The sequence below is a fragment of the Pangasianodon hypophthalmus genome, chromosome 23, assembly GCF_027358585.1.
Source record: "Pangasianodon hypophthalmus isolate fPanHyp1 chromosome 23, fPanHyp1.pri, whole genome shotgun sequence".
Lineage (NCBI taxonomy): Eukaryota > Metazoa > Chordata > Actinopteri > Siluriformes > Pangasiidae > Pangasianodon > Pangasianodon hypophthalmus.
In genome coordinates this window covers 14,519,227-14,543,610 of record NC_069732.1, presented here as the reverse complement: position 1 = coordinate 14,543,610, position 24,384 = coordinate 14,519,227, and the positions used below count along the sequence as shown (strand labels likewise).

The 24,384-nt window shown below is 38.7% G+C and overlaps 1 protein-coding gene across 4 annotated transcripts in view; it reads left to right on the top strand.

Annotated features, from left to right (window-relative positions):
- Nucleotides 1-24,384, top strand: part of angpt1 (angiopoietin 1) — a 54,526-nt gene that overhangs the window by 15,592 nt on the left and 14,550 nt on the right. For 2 of the 4 annotated variants that reach the window (XM_053228436.1, XM_053228438.1), the window contains exons 2-7: nucleotides 3,369-3,524; nucleotides 3,946-4,067; nucleotides 5,215-5,447; nucleotides 13,493-13,620; nucleotides 15,291-15,392; nucleotides 18,058-18,224. In XM_053228436.1, the coding sequence (XP_053084411.1) occupies nucleotides 3,369-3,524; nucleotides 3,946-4,067; nucleotides 5,215-5,447; nucleotides 13,493-13,620; nucleotides 15,291-15,392; nucleotides 18,058-18,224 (908 nt within the window). Of the gene's footprint in view, nucleotides 1-3,368; nucleotides 3,525-3,854; nucleotides 4,068-5,214; nucleotides 5,448-13,492; nucleotides 13,621-15,290; nucleotides 15,393-18,057; nucleotides 18,225-24,384 lie in introns of those variants that run through there. The other 2 variants (XM_053228437.1, XM_053228439.1) reach the window with 2 other exon arrangements.

The window sequence follows — 24,384 nt, the reverse complement described above, 5'->3', positions numbered from 1 at the left end:
AGTACTCACAGCTTTGTCCAATGCTCTGTTTAACAAGAAACATATCTGGAACAGCTAATAGCTGTAACCTTGTAAACTGTATAGCCATCTGTTAAACAGGATGGCAAAACTCTCTAATCTGCGGAGACGCACTTTGATGCTGGACACATTTCAAAGCCCATTAAGTTATTAATGGAATTATATAATGAAATTAATATAATCTTTTACATTGTACTACATTGTACAACTGTTGTCATATCGTGTGGAGAAGTAGCATTCATTTCTAACACAAAGAATACACAAGACAACCATCTTTCGTACACGTACATTTAATAAAAATCAGGTATATTGTTTTGGCTAACAAACTTTCGATGAGCAAAGTCCATTGCCATCCTCAAGAGTATATGAAACAATGGCACAGTTAATTTTATAACCACAGCCAAAAAATAATATTAGTCAACAACTTCAATTAAGAGACGTGTTTGCTGCACACTAAAGCACAAAATTAATTGAAACTTGAAATTTTCCATTTCATATTGGATACCATGTTTTATTACGTTTTTGGGGCATATCACAAAGTTACTTCTACTCAGCCATTTTCTCCAACCTAAATACACAGCTACCATTTTTTTTAGACTAATATGATCTGTTTTGCCATGTGACTTATTTTTCACCCCAATGTTTAGTCGCTTGCTAAATGTGTGAAGCAGTAGATGGACAATTTTTCTCAGGTGGTTTCATAAAAATAATAAAAACATGAGCTCCTTCTCTTTGTCCTTTTATGCCCCAGCTATGCGCTGCATACTGTTTATAACCCGCATATGTATTAATTCTTGGATTCATTTAAGTGACCATAGCCAAGCCATATTTCCTTCACAGTGAGAATTCTTTAGGGTTTCTAAAGAATTTCTGTACTAATTGAAAAAGTAAAAGCATTTCAGAATGCACTATGACATAATCTTTCAAAGACAATACATTATCCAGCAGGGGAGGTTAGCATGTTTGCCTTACACCTCCAGGGTTGGGGGTTTGATTCCCACCTCTGCTCTGTGTGCACAGAGTTTGCATGTTCTCCCCGTGCTTCCGGGGTTTCCTCTGGGTACTCCGATTACCATGGCCGCTTCTCAGTTCCAGGGTCCTCAGTTTGATCCTCAGCTGTGAGGAGTTTCTTCCAGCTTCCTTCCACCTCCGCTCTGTGTGCACAGAGTTTGAATGTTCTCCCCGTGCTTCCGGGGTTTCCTCTGGGTACTCCGATTTCCATGGCCATTTCTCAGTTCCAGGGTCTTCAGTTTCATCCTCAGCTGTGTGGAGTTTCTTCCAGCTTCCTTCCACCTCCTAAAATCATGCCAGTAGGTGGATTGGCTATGCTAAATTGCCCCTAGGTGTGAATGTGCACATGCATAGTGCCCTGCAATGGACTAGTATCCAATTTACTATTAGTAAACGTTAATGTTTTTCATACTTATGCTTAGCCCACTTGACAATCTCAAGAGAAAATTTGTGTCTATCCTTTGGTCCCTTTAATAAAGACTCCAGTTATTTTTCAACACTTCAGTTTGGAATGGCCCTACAAATTGCTGCCATGAGCATTCTCCCTTTATTCCCCTGCATAGACTTCAAATATTTCATCTGGATCACACTGAAGAGCTCACACATATTTTCCTGCTTCGCCAAGACCTACATATGTTCAATTGCCTTACTAATCAACTTGTCTGGCTTCTCTGTTTTATTTTCTTGTGTTTTTCTGTTACAGTTTCTACATCCATATACTACCTTTCCCTGTATATGTGTATATGAATAATTTGCTGCGCACCATGTGTCTTGTACTATCATGTTATACCAGCAAGATGGAGACCATGAACAACTTCCAGTATAGACAAAGTTATCAAGTAATCAAACTCATGCTGATTATAGGACAAACACAGAGTTAGGTCCATTCTAATGTAAGTGTATAAGCTGCTTAGATGGTGGACAGGTAGGTGGGTGGGTTGGGGGGGGGGGGGGGGGGGGTTGGGGCTAATCCACATAAGTAGTCTTTGTGTTCGTAAACCTTGTTCTGGCCTTGTCATCTCTCAAGCCAGAAGATTAGGATGAAAGAGAGCTTTAAAGATAAGCTCCCAAGTTCTCCTCTATCACAACATCTTCATCTCTTCCTTCCTTAACAAATGACCCTACATCTGCTTCCACCTACATCTTCAGCCTTTCAGTTATTTACTGTGCTGAGTTTAGTATTAGGGTGAATCATTCTATTCATTGCAGAAAGAAGAACTTCACTTTACTGTAGATAAGGAGCTTCTTTGAAATGATGCCTGCTTGGAAGAAACCATGATTAAAGAGTGACTGTGTAGTTGGAAGTGGAAAATTACTGGATGCCCACCAATCTTTCAAACGCAATCCTAATCACTTTGCTTGTTGAGTAATTTCAATCATTTTAGGCATGGACATTTATTGGAAAGTGACATTATATGAGTCTAACATGGTTTGTTTTCAGAGAACATCCATTGCTTCCTGGTGGCCTACAGGCCAGCTGCTGAGAGTTACCTCTGTGTCCTTGTGCTTAGTTGGTGTCCTTTTTCATTTTATTGGCCACTTAAAGTTTGTAAAACACTCTTGACCATGTGTAATAGTGGCTTGAGACTCTATAGTTGGTTTTGAGGGAGTGTTTTTACAGGCTTTCTGATCCTAAGTTGCCTTTCTAGCTACTGTTTTTTTCTTTTTTTTTCATTTGATATGTCTACCATGTTAATAACATCTAAACCAGTCTATTTCTCCACAAAATGAAAGATGGCAGTTAGACTGATCCAGTAGAGCAATTATTCATAAATGTTAAGTAGAAGTTAATAAATTTGGTAGCCTAAATGGCTCTCATCTATTAAGAACTCAAAATAACGATTACTAATTTACAATCAGATCAGTTGTGCATGCAGTTAGTTAAATCTTAAGATAAATCTTCTGAATGTATGTAAGAAATAATGTTGATAAACTTTCTCATTATTAAGCGAATGATATAATTTTGTCTTCAAGTGGCAGAAAAATGGCTTCTGAAAATTTAATACCTGCCCTTTGGTTGTACTAATTTGTGCATGTCATATATATCCATTTGCAGTAGCCAGTCCCGGTATTTTGCCACAAATTACACATTCGTTAAGGAAAGTGTGCAAAAGCACAAGATGTGTTATTTTGCTCAATGGAATGACGGAATGCTCCATAGATCCTTTTAGTATGTTTCGCATTATTTTTTTTTAATTATTTGCTGTGTGTATACTCACGCAAACCTTTGGCAATTCAGAGTCTTAATTTGCTCATTTAAGAAAGGAAATTCACTTTAAAGTTTTAGGCATTTTTGTGTCTTTGACATTTGGTTAATTAGCAACTTTTCATTACCACAGATTGAGACCTACATCAAAGAGAGCATGAAGGCAGAGATGGCACAGTTACAGCAAAGTGCCGTCCACAATCGCACGGCAGCCATGCTGGAAATGGGAACCAATCTTCTCTCCCAGACAGCCGAACAGACCCGCAAGCTGACTGATGTTGAGACTCAGGTATCTCCCGCCATGAAGCTTCCCACACAACACTTACTAAACTATTCTTCTTGTTATTATCTCTGCAGGATCACCACTAAAAAGCCAAACAAAATACATAAATCACATGACATGTCTGTTCTCCCTGTAGCCATGGTTTGTACTTGTGTTCCCACCACTATTGATGTTTTATGCGAATTTGAATGAGACACACAGGAATATGGTCATGACTTGATTCTGCTGTTTTTGTGAAGCAAAGCATTTTCTTGAGGGAACCAATGTTCTTAAACGCTACTGCAAGGCCAAGGAACAGCAGTAGCTCAATTTTTCCTGTTTATGACCTCTCTACAGGTGTTGCTTGTTTAATACTGGCCTACTTTGTGGTTATGAGTGCTATATCATTACTGTCTGGCTGTACTGCTTCACTGTGACTTGAAATTAGGTTTTGAATCAGACATCCAGGCTGGAGATTCAGCTGCTGGAGAACTCATTGTCCACGAACAAGCTGGAGAAGCAGCTCATGGTGCAGACCAATGAGATCAGTAAACTCCACGATAAGAATGGGTAAGCATAAGTGCAAATCACAAACTAATTCAAGAACCCTCGCAGTTTTAAACAGTGTAGAAACCAGTGTTGAAGGAGTGTTGCCTCCATGGTATGACTGTTATGTCTATTTTCTGTGCATTCAATGATCATTTGTTACAAATTTGAACAAGAACTGACTTTTTGTACATTAGTGACATGCACTGGGAAATGATGCCCTGGAATGTTTAAATCTGATTCCTAGTAATAAGAAAAAAAACAGATGCAAGCTTCACATCCAAAAAACACAAATTGCAAAATACAACATTCAATTCGCAACAACTCGATCAGATCTCGGACAGTTACTTGGTCTCATACTGTGCAATTCAGTGCAAACTGCTAATGGACGAAAGACGTCTCTCCTGGCTTTAAAAACATTTTTGAAGACATATTTTCATAGATGGACTGTTGCACGTTTAATTAATTTGATATATTTGCTGTTTGGATAGTATGATATGCAGTAGATTGTTAATTGGTCTGATGGGACTTGTCTCTCATAATAAGTATGTAAGCCTGATTCCCAGTTCTATCAGCCAAGTTACCCAGCTGTATTTGAAAAAATGCATACAAGAATTTCCTCATCAGTATCACAAAGATCAAAAAACAAAACAGTTAGCTGCATTTGTGTGTTTCATTTGTTCTCCATGTTGATGTTATAGTTATATAGTTATATGATGTTATAATATTGTTCAGGAAGTCATCATGCAGAATTTGATATCCATGTGTTATTTTCTGTTGAACATACACAGGGTAATGCGTATCATATACCCAAGATGAGCAATAAAACCTTAAGACAACTGGATCCTGCCTGGCCTTAGACTAATCCCCAAATGTATATAATGAAATCTGGATTGCTTCTGCCAGTGTTTCAGTCATGGATACTGAAGAAATTCATATAAATATTTACACACCTAATATAGCCATTCTAAATCAATTTAATCTGCAATGATGTGTGAATTATAATGCAGAACAATTGCAACAGAGTGTGGACAGCTTCGCACAGCTGCGCTCTGTCCTTAAACGCTTTCCTACTCTTTCCCTCCTGTCCCCGGCACCTCTTTTGGTGTTTCTCCCTTTCTACTGTTTTTCACCTCGCTGTCCTTTTCCTCACTGTCTCTCTGTCTCCCAGATTTCTGGAGCTGAAGATGCAGGAAATGGAGGCGAGGCACAGGGAGGAGCTGGAGGTGCTGAGGGAGGAAAAGAGCAATCTGCAGGCACTTGTGGTCAGGCAGAGTGGTGTGATTCTTGAGCTGGAGGCCCAACTGGGCAAAGCCTCGGGCAACAGCACAGTGCTGCAGAAGCAACAGCAGGACCTGATGGACACCGTGCACAGCCTTCTCAATCTCTGCTCCAAGGACGGAGGTATGGAAACACTGCACAGATCAGATCTGACTTTCTGATTTCCCAAAGTGTTAAGGTGAAATGTAATATTGGTCTTTGTTTTACCTCTAGTCTGGAAATTGATGTAAGAGCAATGTAGCCTTCTATATACTTATTATAGCTTAAAAATGAAGAGCATATGAACACTGTATTTACACTAATCACTAGTTTCTTTATATACAATGCACTATTGTATGCCATTTGACATTGTTGTGTGCCATTGGCCTACACAGTGCTTACAAAGTTTGTTTAGTGCAAAAGAGCAACAATTATGCTTCCCCCCACCCCATTTCCTTGAGTTTCACTTCAGTCAAGCATGTGGCGCAACAGGAAAGCTTTCACTCTGTTGTTGGGAGTACAAATCGTGACAATGCTACAGCCATCTGTGCCTGGGAGTCCAAACGAGTAAAATTGGCCATGCTGTCTGGGTGGGAAGAATAGCATACTCTCTCCCGTGTCAATCATAGGGACACTAGCCAATCACATATGAGCTCGTGTATGCAGAAGATGGCAGATAGCTCTTTCCTCTGAGTGTGTTCAAGTGCACTGTGATGTAGTGTGAGCAGCAGCTCTAAAGATGTCATGGCTGGCTTCAAGTATCTCAGAGGGAGTATGTGCTAGCCTTCACCCTCCCTGGATGGTGGGATGTGGCAGGGCCAGTTAGAGGATGGGAATTGGGAAACGACCAAACTGGGAGGAAATGGGGTAAAAATTAAAAAAAACAAATCAAAGGTAAGCATGCAGCAGTAGCAATCCCCAAGCCGTTAGATACTGCTAATTGTATACAGACTTTATTCATGCATATGGCACCTGGTTAGCATGTGCCTACAGAATATGCTAAATTCATACATGTTAAGAAAATATTAATATTTGCATAGTCCCAGAAGATAAATTAAAATAAATTATATCTTTCAAAACAGATGGTTGTGATCAGACACTGATACTTACTAAGGAGAATAATATTGCAATAGTGTTTATGTATTCAGTATTATCCAAATACACAAAGAAACCAAGGATTTTACTTAGCCGAGCAGATTGCCAAAATTTTGAAGTGGATCAGAATTATTCTGCACCTCTACAGTGTTGAACAAATAATCACAGTAACAATACCCTCTAACGACTGTACAGAAGTTGAAAATCCCTGAACAGTTGTGTATTATTCTGTACTCAGATGAACGTAGTATATCGTTAAGTTTGATAATACACCTGCAGACATTTGGAAATTGAGTGTGATAGACAGCTGTAATGCATCCACCACAAATACAGGGCCCTGTCACTGCGCCATCTTTGCTTTCAGTGTTTGCTCTTTTTCTATGAGCTTCCATCTTAGCTGACAGTTTGAAAGTGCTGTTACTGAAAAATACACAGTTTAATTTCCCACAAGCCCCCACATTACCCAGTCTCTCGCTCCCTATTACACTTTATAAAAACACATGAATGGAACACCTTTTCCACATATCAGAATGACAGACTGAAAGAGTGACATGCAAAACAAATAGAGAAAATGATCCACATTATTTCTGCACGACAGTAAATAGCACTCTAATCTCTAAAGCTCTAAAGTGGTACCATTGATCGGTTTGCAATTAAGAGTTGAATTGAGTGTAAGAGACAAGAATATTTTAAACTTGTAATCATATTTATGGGGAAACGTAGTGATGTGTGTAGTCACCACTCTAGTTGCATTCACTTTTCTTTTAATTAAGGCTTACTTCAGGTACGAACTTTCATCCGTAGTCATTGCTAATCATTTTTATGTTCAGCATTATTTATGAGAATCCACCATTGTCAATATTCACAAAATAAAAGTAAAGTTTATATTAAAGAAAGTATAAGATTAGCATAGTGATAATCAATCATTATCATTCAGAATTGTTGAAGAAACCACAAAAATGTCGTCGCTGCCACTGTGTTGTGATTGGCCAACATTTGTTTTTATTTTAATTAGGAGGGTTAAGCTCTTAATTAGGAGTGTCAGAAATCTGACCTTCCATAATTCCTATTCTGCCTCTATCCATGAATTAAGTGTAAATATGATAGCTCTGAATTTTTAGTTAAATATCTGATTTTAGAAATTTTGAACATAAATTTCTTATATTTAAAAAATGCAAAGTTTTTTAATCTTCAACTGTCTAGTCTCCAGCCTATGCCCACTATAGCATCAAATTCCTCTTCTTAGCTGACAGGAATGGAACCCAGAGTGGTCTTCTGCTGTTGTAGCCCATCTGCCCCACGGTTCAATGTGTTGTGCATTCTGAGATGCTTTTCTGTTCACCACGTTTGTAAAAAGTGAGTTCCTGTGGCTGTCCTGTCAGCTCGAGCTAATCTGGCCAATCTGATCTCTCTCATCAGCAGGATGTTTCCACCTACAGAACTGTCACTCACTGGATGTTTTTGCACAGTTGTTGCACAATTCTAAGTAAACTCTAGAGACTGTTGTGTGTGAAAATCTCAGGAGATCAGCAGTTTCTGAAACACTCATATCAGAAAGTCTGTATCCAGCAACCATGCCAGAGTTAAAGCCACAGGTACAGGTGTTCCTAATAAAGTGGTCGGTGAGTGTGTGTGTTTGTGTATGTGTACCTATACCTATACCTATACCAGTTCAATTCTAGCTGAATTAGATATATTTAGATTATAATTTAATTCTAAGTCTAAATATATCTGTTAGAGGTATAGGGTACCTACAGATGATACACGTTTTGTTTGCCAAATTCAGTGAGTTTAGATGCAGTTGTGCAAAATCTCAAGCCTGTACAAAATTAGTGGCTTTCTTGCCATGCCTCATGCAGCTGATTATCTCATTGGTTGCGCTTGGAAAGGTCAGCGACAATGGGGTCAATGTTGAATTAGATTAAACGTTGAAGCCGTGGCAAAGCATAACATTTATGCGGTGTGCAAGGCTCAAGGTAATGCTCCCTGCAGGAAAAGCCTTACCATTCTTTCTACATAATCTATCATTTAAAACAAGAATGTAAACAAAATTAAATAATCCACTTTAAAAAAAAAAAAAAAAAGTGCAGAAAACAGACTTGTAATTTTTTTGAAAGATATCACCTCCTTTTCTGTACCTTTCGCTCCAGACAGTATTACGTTGTAACGGATGGAGCTTATCACGCTTCAGCACACTGCCTGCGCTTTAACAGTTGACCGAAATGTCAGACAGGCCCCTTTGCAGTTACAGGCTGAGCCTCTAGAATGTCTCCCTCAATGACTGTATATGTGTCAGTATTTATTCAGTCATGGTCACCTTACACGAGTTTATCGGTCAGCCAATTCTAGCAGAATTTTTTTTTTTTCCGGAAAAATTGTACATATAATATATCAGGCTGTGATTAAACGTTAGCGAATAAAATAACCACTAAATAACCGGTTTGCTACAGAACAGGATAACAGATAATATAGAGACAGTAAAGACAAAGCTATTACATTTTGGATAAAAAAGTATTTAGTGTGTCTAGGCTCTCGATTTTGAGAATTATGCTATTGATATGAGTTTAGAGGCCTACAGAATTCCCTACTGAAGCCTCAAATTTCTTCAAATTCACCAAATTCCCCTTTCCACAGCCACAGTGGTCTAAGGCCAGCGATTTCTCGCTGGCTGTCAGAGCTGGGCTTACGGCAACACCGGCTAATCCCGCAAACAAAGTACTTCTTTTTCCCCCACTGTAACCAAGGCTTGCCCTTTTGACCTTGCTTCTGCCCCAGATCTCTGTGGTCACAGAAAATTTACCCTGGATGTCTGTGCTGGGACTGGCTAAATTTCAGACCTATGGGCACAAGTTCCACTTCCTGCTGGGAGGGCACTGTGAGCAAAGCTACTTCCTGTTGCTCTTTCTGTCATTAGGACATTGAGCTGACACCCAAGTGACTCTTTTAACCAGACGTCTGCATTTTTGTGATTCCAAATGAGACCACGAAGATTATGAAAGAGACGGTGAGAACTCATGACCTGGTTGCTGATTTGTACTATTCAAGTCTTGTTTTTTTTTTTTTTAGTTAATTTAGTCAGATATTGTTTACAAGACTAACACTACAATATACTAAACCTAATATATAATATTATTCTGGACTACACTTAATTAGTACAGTTAGGTGTTAAATATTTCTGTTGTGGTAGAAATATAGGATATAGAATCATGTCTGTACTGTCCTTAAAGGTAATTTATGTAAGTAAATCATTTGAGTTATAGAATTAAAAGGGGGAAATTAGGTTAAAATTGGCCTGCTGTTTTGTGATTGCTCATTTGCTTTTATGTAGCTGTTTGTAGCTTTGAGTCCATTATAGAGGTCACCTTCCTGACCTCTGGTTGAATTAGTCAAACCTTAATGAGTCCAACGGGACAGTCTATGTTCTGGAGGTGAAAGGGAAGGTTCCAAGGTTCACACTACCATGGCACCTCTACTGCAATTTAAAACTGGGTCAGGGGTTCCTCAATAGGGAGAGCATACATCTATTTCCTAACCAAGCCAATCATTAGAAATGTTTGGCATATAATATCGCACTGTGGGGTCTGCATGAATTAGTCTTTGTTCCCAGACTTGAAAATGGCTGAATTTGAAAATGGCTTGTGTTCTCGGTTAAGTAATCAGTGTATTATTGAAGGCAGTGGACCATAAATTAAAATTATGGTAATAAAATACTTGTCATGCACAGCTGTCATTAATTTTTCTATTTTTAATTTCTTTTAGTAGCTTAAACTTTTGTTTTGCTCCCTATGGATCTTTGATCTGTGATTGCCAAATTGTGATGAGCTCATCTACGTAGCACACTTATCACTTCTAAACATATTATGAACTCTGGGAGCTAAATCGTGTTTTAATGGTAACTGAGCCCAGTTCTGGGAGGCTGCTGCGAATCCCTCACTGCTACACATAATTTTCTTTTTCTGTGCAGTGTTATCGCACTTAATGAATAGCATCAGTCATCTTTGATTACCATAGCCTCGGTACTGCAAAGTATTGTTGTTTCAGTCACTGGGTTTAGTTTTTTAGAAATATATTGCACCTCAGCATGGCACTTTTCATGGATTTTGAAATAAATGTGTCTGAAATGAAACTGTTAGATTTTGGCATACTATTACTGAGATGCTTTGAGCCTTATGTAATGTTCTGGTTCGCCAAATGAATTGGCTACGGTTAGTCATTACTTTTGCTCTCTTTTTTAGTTTAGTGTCAGTTCTGTTACTGGTATGGTTTCATTGCTCATCTGATATTAATACAGCCTCAAATTTTAAAGCCATTCGAGTGCCTGGGATTTCTGGTTTATATTGACCATAAACAAGATTTGCTCTCTGGGCATCTTAATTCTTTATAGCAGAGTTGTAGAGTTGAGGAAAGTTTACTTGTCTAAAGTTCTGATTTATAGAAGTATTGTTGCCTGTTTGTAGTTTTCACAAAAAACTCCCCATGGAACAGAAGTCCCTACTGAACAAACAAGAATTCATATGTAAATAGAGAATAGTGTATTAATGTGTATCTTAGTGCCAGGATGCAAGCTGTTTAATAGTACAGGATGTTTAATTGTTTAGTGCTAAGTGCATCTTCAATATCCTTGGGAATCCCTACTGCTAACATTATACTATTTTGTGAATTGTAGCATTTGGTTTAAAAATATCCTCAGTTTCTGAATAATTATAGTGTGTTTATTTGAGAAAAATCTTTTGGGATGCAGTTGTGGTTGTGAGTACTCGTTTGCAATGAGCTATGTCAATAAGACTGAGTCCAGATGTTACCACAGAGCGAAAACGTCTTTGACTTCTGGTGGCATGGTGACAGACGCACACATTGATCAATAACATCTGTCAAAAATGTCTACACTGCACCTAGCAAGAATGTTGGAACACAGACCTTGCACGTCCCTCATCAGAGATATCACCATTTACTGGCCATATATATCCTTATATACTGGTTTTGCATATCTCCTTAATAATTGTTGTCTCATAAACATATTATTTGAAATGTTAGTTCTTGCAGTTATAGTTATTCAGTTATAGTCAAGAAATCAATTATTAGTAACGTATTATTGAAGTATATTGAATGGGAAGGCTAAAACAAATTTTACTACATATCAGTAACTCACCTTTTTTCTTTCATAGTACAGTTAGGTGTTAATTATTTCTTTTGTGGTAGAATTCTCAGGAATCATGTTCGTACCGTGTTTTCGAAACCATTAGGCTTGATCTTTATAGCACAGAGTCTCATCAGGTAGGCATAAAACTATTACATATACCCAAGAACACACACATTGAAAGACAACTATTTGAAGTCCATAATCATGCTGTAATCATACTGTGTTTCACATACGCCTTCTCAATAAAAACAAACTAAAACTAAACAATACGCCATGTCAAACATAGCAAAAAAAAAGTAGCCTTATTTTTATTTCTTTATTTATTTTTCTTGTAAGCGAGGGAGGGCTTAACCCTTTCTAGCTCATTTATACCAGACAGCCAGTCACCATTATATTCATTAACCATTTAATATCATTTCTCATGAGCTCCAGTGTGATTCCGAGTAGGACATCCATCTGAACAGACCTTATTCAGCCACAGATAGGACATCCACAGGTACATTGCATGCTCAGTAGTCATGATCTCTGTTTTGTCTCAGCTGTCTTGGCTCCCGTCTAGCAATAAATCGCCAATGGACAGGTCTGTCTTCTTGTTGTGCTAGACTCCACAGCATGCAGTTCCACTCTATGAACCTGTCACTGCGGGAGATTCTTGTCACTGACACTTGGTTCTTTCACAGCAAGGCAGCTATAATAGTCTCTCTTGAAGGTCTTTCTATCTCCGCTCACGCCAGGGATCAAAGCTAGGCCTAAACACCATTCTGCTCTGCGGTGACATCTCTTCTCCCAAAACAGCCCCAACAGTGAAAACAAGGGTGTGAAAGCTGAGCCGGGCTCTTTAGGAGCATAAGAGAGAAGAACTGGGAGGAAATTTCAGAGATATAACCAGGACTTGGCGTGTAAATATAAACCACTTGTTATAACAGGAACTTGAAATTTATAGCTTGTAGTATTTTGTCCGCAGACCTTTGCTTAGTTTCAAAATATTGGCACTGGTAATTATGTGCAGATGGAGGGAGAGCCAGCTGCAGGCTTTGAGAGGCCTGACCGAGCCGGACGTTTCCTCATTGGGTGCAAGAGATCAGCGCTTTGATTAAAGAGCTTTCACACTGGAAACATGTCACTCACTTCCACTCACTGGAAGATCTTATCGATAAAACACCAGAGACCTTTCCGGGAGACCTGAGTACGGTGCTCTCTCTTCACGGTCAATATGCACATTTCCTCACTGCAGACATTTCAATCTGAAAAATGATGCTGTATTTTGAATTTTCGGTGTTGGTGTGTATTATTTATTCTGTTATCTGACTGAGCTTGGGTATGCTTTGCTTTAGTGGCTAGCATTTTAATTCATTCCATCGCCTAAAACATGTCTCATACAGGACAACCTTTTATACCATCAATGTAGTCCAATGTCCCAGCGTTTCTCCCAGTGCAAGGTGTGATTGATTTGTGCATGTCGAACCAGAGATATAAAAGGTGTCATATGATTTTAAACACATTCATTCCCTTTCCCATCCTAAGAAGCAATAAAATCAGAACACTCCCTGCCAATCAAAACCATATATATATTTAATCCTTGCTGGATGTCTTTTCAGAAAATGTTCTCTGCTCTTACTCCAAAAGCATTGCATCATAAAACCTCTGTTTTAATATTCACATGGGTATTATAAACGTCAGCTGGCATGAACATAATAGAACTCGTGAAGATTATCATCACCCGCTGCTGTTTAGTATTATATGTGTCATAGAACGTCAGTCAGTCGATTGTTCATATGGAAGAATCTTGGTCTGTTGAAATGGAAGCCCTTGTGGTGACAGATTGTGCGATACATAATAAGACTCAGTTACAGCAGTGAAGGGTATGTGGTCAAGTTTCTCAACATTCAAACGGTGCAAATAATGGACAGTTCCATGTAGAGATCAAGTAATTAACCCTATCTTTCATTCACAGTGGTGCCCAATAGCACAAAACAAGCCGACGAGGAGAAGAAATTCCGGGATTGTGCTGATCTCTATGAAGCAGGCTTCCAAAAGAATGGAGTATACACCATCAACATCAGTCCGCAACAAACTAAAAAGGTGTGTGTGTGTGTGTGTGTGTGTTCAGATCTCGTAAGATCTCTCATAATGCAAAAAAAAAGAAATGCAAAACTTTTAAAGATTACCTCTCATTCTGGTTCTCACATTCTCACCCTCTACTGCTTATTATAGTGAATTCTTACTCAAAACATATCTGACTGAAATCATCAGTTAATCAACGAGGCTAATGAGAATATTATGGGCATATTAGAGCCAGATTAGGAAACACAATAATAGTCCATTAGAAAAGCTGATGCAAAACATTGGTTGATTGGAAGAAAGCCATTGCGAGCAACATTGACGCAGTTGCCGGTTTAGCAAGATAATCCTGAGTGCGGTGAGTGCTAGGGTGGAGGGATCATTTAGTTTATACTATGTTTATCGTTTATTTATATCAATGGCTCCAAATCCAGTACTCAAAGACCTTCAGTCAGTCCAAGGTTTCTTCTTTTTTTAATCAGAGGTTGTGCTTGAAGCTGAGCTAACCAAAATGTATAGTAGCTGATGGACTGGATTATCTTTCACTGTTCTAAAGATAAGATGGGAACTGGAGAGGTTCTGATAAGCTCTGTGTCATATATGCGAGACCGCAGGCCATTAGGCTATATTTTATAGTGTGAAAACTGGAGGAATTTATATTTTGTGTAACGTAAACAGGGCTTTATGACCATGTTCTGGGTACAGAATGACTCACGCACACAACTTTTCAGTGTAGCTGGTATCTGTGTGTTTGTGTGTGTATAGACATGTGCCTGGGTGTCTAGTTTCACCACAAGTCAAGTCTGTGGTTCTCGGGTAATTGTCCTCTGACTGGACTGTGTGTATTCAGCTGGATGTATGTGAGGTTAACAAAATCTCTCTTCCACCGCCAAAGAGCGGCAGTCACCGATTTGCCGCTTATTGGTTTACACTGAGCCACACATGGCTAGATTACAGCCATGTGTCCCTTTTTGTCTCCACTCTGATCTTAGACCTGGACTTCTGCCCTGCTCTAATTGCTAACTAAACATGTAGGCAAGCCTACTTTAGCCAGATCGCAAAAAAAAAAAAAACCAGCTTGTTGCGAACATCTGTCTATCTGCTGTTATATGTGTGTATTAATTAGCTAGCAAAAAAAAACCCTATAATAGTCCTAGCTAATATTAGTTCAAGTGAACAGTGCGCGATTACACTTGGAAAAAAATATCACAGAACTTTCTCTTCTGATATCTTTAATCAAGCAGGAAAAACACAGACGTCTAACTGCTTTCAGTGCATCTACTGTGATAGTGCTGACAAGCTAAGAAAAAAAAGATAGAAAATGAATAAAGAAATTAGACTATCAATCATAAAAAGCAAATTTTCTTCTAGCTGTCACAAAAATGTCATAATTTCATATTTAAGATTTCGACTTTTGTGTCAGAGACTGTAAGATGATCAGAACAAACTATAACGTCTAAATCCTTTTAAGTCAGAAAAAAGGGATGACTTTGCTCTTCCATGTCTAGAATGTGATTAGTTAGGGACATACTTGCCAGGCTGCCAGGATTCAGCGTAGCCTAATATGGCTTAAAATAAAATAAACAATTACTATTAATATGTACTGTAACTTGGATGTTTCTCTAACTAATATGCTTTAATGGATTTGTGTGTGTGTGTGTGTGTGTGTGTGTGTATGCATCTGCAAGCAGGTATACTGTAATATGGAATCTGCTGGGGGAGGATGGACAGTAATTCAACGCCGAGAGGATGGTAGTGTCGACTTTCAGAGGACATGGAAAGAGTACAAGATGGTAAGCCAACAAATATCACACTTCTAACCTTCATTTAGGCTGTTGACAGGAGTGAGGGATGTCTAGGACAGCCAGGAGAACATTAAGCAGATGTATGAAAGTTTATTGCCGTTATTAATAGGAGAAAACATCTTGAAGTCCAGGGGCAGTAACAAATTATTCTGCACATTAAACCCTTGGCCTCGCATGCACGCATGATCTATACCAGGGATGCCCAAATTCAGACCTAGAGGACTCTAGTCCAACACGGTTTGGCGATTATCCTACTCTAACACATCTAGTAAAACTAGAAATATACTGGTGTGTTGAATGAAGTGTCTTGGAGCAAAGAAATCACCAGATGTCAGCCTCTCAGGACTGCAGCTGATATAGACACGAGGCAGCTCTTCAGTGATTTAGAGGTTTTTGTCAACAGAGCTCAGATTCAGCTGAGGGGATGCGGAGATGTAACATGATAGTTTTTATCAGGGGTTTTATTAACATTAAGAGTCCCAACAGACAGGGCTTTTTTATCAACCGTGTGAAATTAATGCTGCATTAAGACTCGATTCACATGACCAGGGAATCAGGGCTATAATACATTACGAGCATTTTTAGTTTAATCAGTTGCAGAATATACATTAACCCCGTCGTTCTCAAAGTGGGGTCTGTGAAGCACAGCCAAGCGATCCGTAATTTAAAAAAAAATTGATACAGTGGTGACGGGTTACTTGAATTGAACAGGATTAATCCCAATGTCCATAACTAAAAACAATTAGGTCTATAAGGTCTATAAAGTCAACTTGGACCTAATGTGTTCTGTGTGAGGAATGTTCAGGAATAAAATGTCTACAGCACCACAAAAACAGCCAAAATATTTTATGCACATTTAAATAATGAGCTTAATATTTGAATAGTTGGATTATGTTCAGAAATCAGTGTTGCGGGGGTCCATGGAATTGATTTTATTATTAAAGGGGTCCCTGGAGGCAAAGAGTTTGAGAACCCCTGTACTAACCTAATGTTACACCAATGAAATCATCAAGAGACATTCACGGTACAAAAAACATTTTTAAAAAAAATTCCTTGCACATTTAAACCATCACATAAATTAGATGTACTGGGAGTTGAATCACTGAGCTGGAAAGCTCAAACAAAGGCAGATTAAACAGCATTCAATACAGAACTGCCAAGAAAATGGAATCAGTTTCATTGATATACTGTATGGACTGTATATTGTCCATTTGCTGATCAACAGGGTCATCTTTAAATGCTCTGCACCACAGACGATAAAGTTTTCTGAATTTATAAATGTACAGAACTCATATTTAGGAACGCTAGCACAATGATGAAATTGAGTAGCCTAGTGAGACATCTGAAATACATTTCTGGGTTTTGGCTCAGCAGTGATTTGGCTTATCTGTAGTGGAGAAGGTTTGTAAAGGTTGCTATTTATGCCTATTAGTGAAGTGATGCGTGACAACCTGTAACCTTAGAGAGGATTATTGCGACACAGCACATTAATACTGAGCTTTATCCACAACCACTCACCCAAGAGGATGCCCCGCTTGACCACTTCCCTCTTTGGCTACTCATACAGTTCTCGTGAGAAATTGTGCAGCAGTAAGGGGGGGGGTTAGAGAGGGAAGGGAAGGTTTACTCATATGTCACCACAGTCAAATGTCTGGCTTTTAAATCCAATTACATAGCCCACACCTTGACAACAAATACAGACTCACAACAAGAAAAATTCAGGGGATAATATTATTCCACCCACACACGGCTTGCCTTAGACCAGATGCATATCTCATATCATAAATCACTGGCATCATAATCACCTTGAAATGCTGAAATCAATAGCCAGCACCTAATAAAAGACCAGTCTGTAACACAGCAATATCTCCTTCATGTTTGCTATCAAAATCACTTGCAGCCCCTGCCAAACACAGTCGGCTCATTTCCAACATCATTCTGATTACTTATTGACCGTTTCACGATTTCAAATTATATCATCAGCTTATTTTCCCTGAATGTAATGGTTACTCAGGACTACATATTCAATTTCTTAGAAAAGAGGGCCTATAGGAGAATATGATGTGTTATCCAGTACCATATGGTGCTCATTTGTTGCACTATAAACAGGTAGAGTTTGTTTGTGTGGGGCTTTGGTTTAGATTCTCCCTACTCTATGAACTTACTGCGCATTAAGACACTAGTCAGAAGCGGTTCCAGCAAGTTAAATGAGCTGAGCCAGTTGTGTACACATCTGAAAAGTGCTCAGAAGTTCTACTGGGAGGGGCATCCTTACTGTTATATTAAGAGATTAGGCTTAATTGCCAAATGAAGACACAGTAGTGAACATGGCGAAATGTCTACTTCAGAGAAAGACGTGAACTGCTGCACGTACACAGTGCATTGTGCATTAGTAATGTATATATTACTCTTCAAACGGCTTGCATTTACAAATATTATTGTAAATTGGTTCATAAAGCGCTGATACAATCATGTATCAACATTTCTTAAACCTTCAAATTATAATCTTAGAAAACAAGATAAATTAAGTTGCTTGCTTTTGCTGATTGCTGAGCTTTCTTGGACCGGGCTATGGTTCCCATGGTCTGCTCCAGGGCCCATCAGTAACCCTCCTGAATTCCTGTACTGACCCTGGGTGCATTCTCCCTTCCAGGGCTTTGGGAGTGTGTCAGCTGAGCACTGGCTGGGGAACGAGTTCGTGTACACGCTGACCAGCCAGAGACAGTACGCGCTCCGCGTGGAGCTCACTGACTGGGATGGACATCAGGCTTTCTCCCAGTATGACCGCTTTCACATCGGCAGTGAGAAAAACAAGTACAGGTACTGGAATCCTGCAGTGCTCTATTCTGATGTTGATTCTTTCAATCCGAAAACCTTTGCTTATTCTTTACGTTAACAATACTGTTTATGCCATTGCTCCAGGCAGTGCTCGGACATCTTTTTTGTGCACAAAAAGTGTATATTCCCACTTCACATCTTCATTCTCTATACAGGTATTCGGACAGATGTTACATAGAATTGGACCGTCTAAATATTAGACATTTCTGAAAATGTCAGTTATGCCCTTATAAGCCCCCTATTGGAAGGGAACCTCATATTGAGTATTAGAATTCTGTTAAGTGTTTTAAAATTGCCCTTGTAGTCTTTAGTCCTCTCCGTGTATCTAAGCAAACAGGTTCAAATTCAGCAGGCATCGATGTCTATGGCTGACATTTGAGCTCGACCAGATTTTGGAGCAAACCATTCCAAGAGTTCAAACACTTAAAAGCAGATATATTCCCTCACTGCTTCCAGAGACTGTCAGTCGGCTAGATAAGTTGCTGCTGATAATTTGTATTTTTTTTTAAACGTACTGTCCTCTTTTCACCTTAAATGGAAATTTGATTATTTCACAATAAGTTTGTAGAAGAATGTAACACAGATCATATGTCTAGTACTTTGAGGCAATATCAGATCGAGTCTAAAGTGTAACACTCAGTAGGAAAAAGATGTCAGGTATAGTCCACAGTGGTCCTCTCGGGGTCATATCTAAATTGTGGAATTCGTACTCACAATGTAATGGCAGCATTACATTCCTTTTTTGCACTCATCCTCAGTAGCCAGCTTCATGGGATTATTAAACAGCTTTCATTGGTGAGACTGGAGAGAGAACAAACAGATACGATGTAATTCAGTGGAATCGGAATTGGGCTTTTGTGGCCCCCAGTGGTGCATGAACTAGCCTTCACTGCATGAATTTCTCTCAATCTCTCCCTTTTATAGACATGATATTTAAACATTATACATGATAACTTTGAGAAGACAATTTAAACACACAAGCCCACATGATCAGGCGCCGCTCATTTAATCATAATATAGCTTTGCTGTGGTTTTTAGTGTGTCACATTGTCCTGGCTTATGAACAGCCTATGCCAGTAAAAAGTTTCAGGAATCTAATCGGCATTCTGGTCTCTATAAATAGATTTGTTCTTTTAAACTGTTGTGGTCTCAGACTCACACATTGCTTGTATGGAACGTTAGCCAAAGCAAACCCGTTCCCATGGGTCTAAACAAACTGTATGAGATGTTGCCACTTCTGGTAGTGTGTTCTAGTATTTTCACAGCTTTTAATCTGAAACTGTTGGTTTGTGCGTATTAAACATACAACGTAAAAAGATAGAATGAGATTTATGGTTATAATGCTTTATGATCATTGACGCACACATACACAGACCATAAATAGCAGTGGTGCACTGAGAACGGCTACAAACCTACACTGGAAACCTCCGATAATCATTTAAAACTTAATGTATTACAAAGTGCTACACTTCTTGTTTATCGCAGGCAGCGGTGGAGGCTTGCCAGTTGCTTAAATGTTGCTTGAATGCCAGCCTCTTAAACCTGTCCAGGAAATGACTTGGGTTTAGAACTGTGGCACAGAAAAGCAGCAGAAACTAATGCTGTAACCTAAATCACAAAACGACTCTCACTTACATTAATACTACTCAAGTTAATGATAGCCCAATTACATACACAATCTGAAATAAATCAGAGGACTTGGCCACATGTTTGCTGCGTGATAAATTACAGCTAATGACCATATGTATCTAAGGTTTTTTCTCTTAAAAATTTCTTCACTGGATTTAAACAATGTTTTGTCTCAGAAGACAGAGTGTGTAAAATTTATTTGGATTATGTCAGGAGAATTATTACTGTTTAATTACACACATTTCAGAAAAGAGTACCGGGGCTCTGTGAACTATTAGTCATTTGCAATGTAACACGTCCGCCATGTACTTTCACTAAAGCAACATATGGTGTTACATGTGGTCCTTTGTTGTGATCTCAAGAGACAAAATATACATCACACTTTTATGAAGATCTAAAAATGTCCACTGGTACATTTCTCGTTGGTCACGTATGATGTGTGTGATGCCGATATCCTTCTGGCCAAACACTGCTCAAATACTAAAGAAAACATCTGGAATGCTTGATATGGATTGTTCCTGGTAATCCCCTACTACAGCATGCATACATCCGCTACACATGTCCCAAATGGCTTGAAGTAAGGTCATAGGCTAATCACTGTAGTCATGGTGCTTTCAAATGGTGAAGACATGAAATATTATTTAGTTGGATCAAGGAAGAGGGAATATAGTAAAACTGAGAGTCTCACATGATTCTTCGAGCATGTTTGCACTTCTGTTGCATAGTAAACCTTTCCATTATCTGGTACACTATTGCCGTGTAGTCACTGTGTGCTGGTGTGGGACATGTGGGTCTCTTGCTTGGTTCATGGAATATAAATGTTGTACAGTTTGTCAAGGAAAACAAGAAGGCATATGAAGTTGAAGCTGGCTATGTTATAAGGTCCATACGTGTCATAGTATATAGAGCTTCATTTAAACTGCTAACAGGGATCAGTCTACACTGATCAGAAACAGCTTCACCATGGTGAGCTTGCATGGCCATAGCTAAGGGGTGGCCAGTCAAAATGTCATCTGATGTGAAACTGAATGACTTGGTAAATCTCACTGTGATAGGCTAGACTGAATCATAACAGAACAGCCACTGTAACATCTCAGAATTTTAAGTTAATTTCTTTATTGCCCAGTGAAGAGGATTGTCAACAAGTATAATGTTGTGCATGAACTCACAGGTTTATCTAACACGAGAGAATCATCACCTGGCCTCACTGACCACAATAAACAGATTAGCAAACATTGGTCAAACTTTTTATGTGAACAAAATTCATTATTTGGAGGCATAACACTGAATTTCTTCAGTTTGTTCTTAGCCACCACTAGCTGATGATATTATATTCATAATGCTAGCATACATCATAAGATGTAGCCTACTGCTATGTTCGTTATGACTTTTTGTAGCTTTATAGAAACAACAAATAAATGTTGCTTAGGTGTGTGCATTTTATGTACGATGGGGATCCTAGTCAGGCCATACACAAATAGGGGCAGCCACATTAACAAATTTTCTGTGGATGCAGATTAGTATGTTACTCCACCCTAGAAGACCACCCCAATCAAGTCATTGGGATTAAACTGGCCACATCAATGTAAAAAGTCCCCCCGGCTCACATATTGGACAGTATTCAGACAGTATTGGTGATTAAGTCCAAAATTTACGATAATATTTACACGAGGGAAATTAAGTGTATTCAGACATGGGATAAGCACATGCTTAAGTCGATTTTCTGGATGCGTTGCTGAGAATATGCAAATTACCAATATGTAGGTCATGCCTCTGAGGTTGTCAGATTTTTATTGAGTAGGAAATCCAGAGATGTGTTTTTCAATAGGGTCAAATTTGGTTTAATTTAACAATATGGCTTCCACCATCATTATTCGGCAGCTTGGAAAATAGCACTTGATCCAGCAGATCCTATTATCTTGCTTTTTATTTGTTTATATCATGCTCTACCGGTTACTTGTGCATACAACAACTTAATGAAGCCGCTAGATAATACTGAATACTGTGCACAATTTCAGTATAAAATCCTCACTCTAAATGCTTAACTTCATTCTGAATACGTCACTCTGTGTCATAGTTAGTAGGCTAAAATTACAGTGTAGGATAAGAATTCTAATCAAAATTCTAACTTAATTTGTACATATTCGCGTCTGAGCGCATTACTTCTTCTGAAAAACTTTGGATAAGCTTTCCGTCCTTATTCCATTTTTCCTTAAAATTTCTGCCTGTTGGTAAGATGCTTAAGGCATGAAATTTAGAGATGGAACATTGTATGACATGTTTAAAAGTGTTTAAGGAGTTTGTAATGACCATCAACTCAAAGTGTGTTTAGAATTTTGTGCCAGTACCCTAGGCAAAAGAAACCTGAGCTTCGGTTACCGAAAATCATGTGCCACTGTACACTAACAATGTGTCAGCAATCAAGAAAAGCTTTAAAACACAAAGCTGAGGGTATTTAGAATACTAGCGTGGGGTTCCTGTGACCCTGGTTTCTTACATGAGAAATATAACTTCCGAGCGTGATGACAGGACAAAATCATGCTAATATTTGCGAGCACAATTGTGCAATTATAATTGTGCAATCGCAATCATTCGCCTGGTGTATTCTTTTTCACTTTCCATTTATGAAGCCTGATCCAGCCAAACCAGTGAACGCTGGCACACTGCACTGATGCGTCTAAGATGGTTAGCATAATTAAATACATTGCGTGTTGTTGTTAACAGAGTAAAACAATAGCATTATTTCCCTGCATGAAATTGGCATGGGAAAGTTAGCAAACCTGGCAGGACTGTTTCATACCTGCATGTGTCCAGTCTCTTGGTCAACCTCTAATGGCTTTAAGAATGTCATAAACTAATGTATTAAACTCTTAGCAAATAAACCAAGGGCTTGAATCATACAGTGCTAGTACATGGAAATTGTAGTTATGACCAATGCAGTTATGAGCAACTTCAAAGGAGGAGAAAATGAAATGTGCTAAAAGAGAGAGGGAAGAGCCAGATGGAAATGTATGTACGTTTAATCATATTACAGACATTTTCCACAAACCGGCTAAAATTGTGAGTGCATGTGACACCTAAATTCCAAGAGAATACGCTGACGTTCCTGCAGATGTACCGTCTGGAAGCTTCTTCAGTTCTTCATATGCAATAATCATCTTTGTGGATTTTAGCCAAAGTAGTCTAAAGTAATCAAAATTTGTTTTGTAGCTATGCCACAATATGTTTGTATTTGCTGCAGTGATCAGTTATGTTGCTGTCTCACACTGAGTACCGTTATATATATATATATATAGAGCATAGATCCAAGAAAATGGATATGAGGCTATAGCAGAGCCAAAACATAAGTATTATGGATAGTTGAGTGGAAGTATGCTTGGGTCAAGTTTGTAACAAGCACAGGTTCATACAGACTGTCGACATTCAAGGGTCAATAACTGGTCATTTTCGAAACCCAGTCAAAATACCTCTGCACTCAAATACTGTGTTTGCAGACAAATTCTGTATATTTGGCCAAGTGTAGCTATTGTGTGGTCTTGCATCACGTTTCTTAAAACCCACCACCACGAGTCAGGATAATGTCCGTGTGCATGTGGGCAAGCGTTCGTGCACCACTTCATAAAATCAGCACATGCACAGGGTTTAAATAACAGCACTCATTGCCAGAAATAAAAACACACATATTTAATATCATTTTAATAAATATATCCTCTTCAGTGTGTGACTGAACATATGCTGAGGTTATTCAGTATTATTTCTACTGCTCACATCCCGGCAAAAAAAACCCTTGCTCCCCTGCCGTATGGGTATACTTACAGCCGATGCTACATCTTTATTTAATATCCCTGTTCTCTTACCAGTAAATGCTTCAATTCCTTTTTTTTTGCCTCTGGGAAATCATACAATCTCTTCAGCTCTATTTGATGTAGATTTGTGAGAAGAACTTGGCAGACAAGATCCCTGAATGATATGAGTAAGCTGTAAGCTCTGGCGACTGTCTTCTCAGAGTAAGTCTACTGATCTAGATTCATTTGTTTGCCTGTCATAAATCATAACAAATATGATTATAATAGACAGTGCAGCTGTTCATACATTAACACTCTTACTCTGATTTATGGGCCCGTGCCTTCATGAGGCTTCACTACCTGCCTATTTTATGTTAACAGGCCATTTAAGATGCAGAAATTAATCAAAAGATCCTTTTGAAGGTATCTTTTTTATCAAGTTACTGTTACTGGGACACAACTTGTTCCTTCTGCCATAGAAATTATCTAACATTGAATCTATGGCCTGAATGATTTATTGAAACAATTTTATGTGAGCCTCTGAACCATGTTGTGTCTTTAATCAACTATTCTTTTTTTTAACACGTTCCTCCCAAATGTCCATCCACTCCTCTTATATTACATATTCGGCAACTTAGTTACGTCAGTATTTACACAGGAAAGGTTATGTGTAGTCAGAGATAGGTTATGCAGCTGCTAAATTGATTTTCTGGGTGTGGCATTATGCA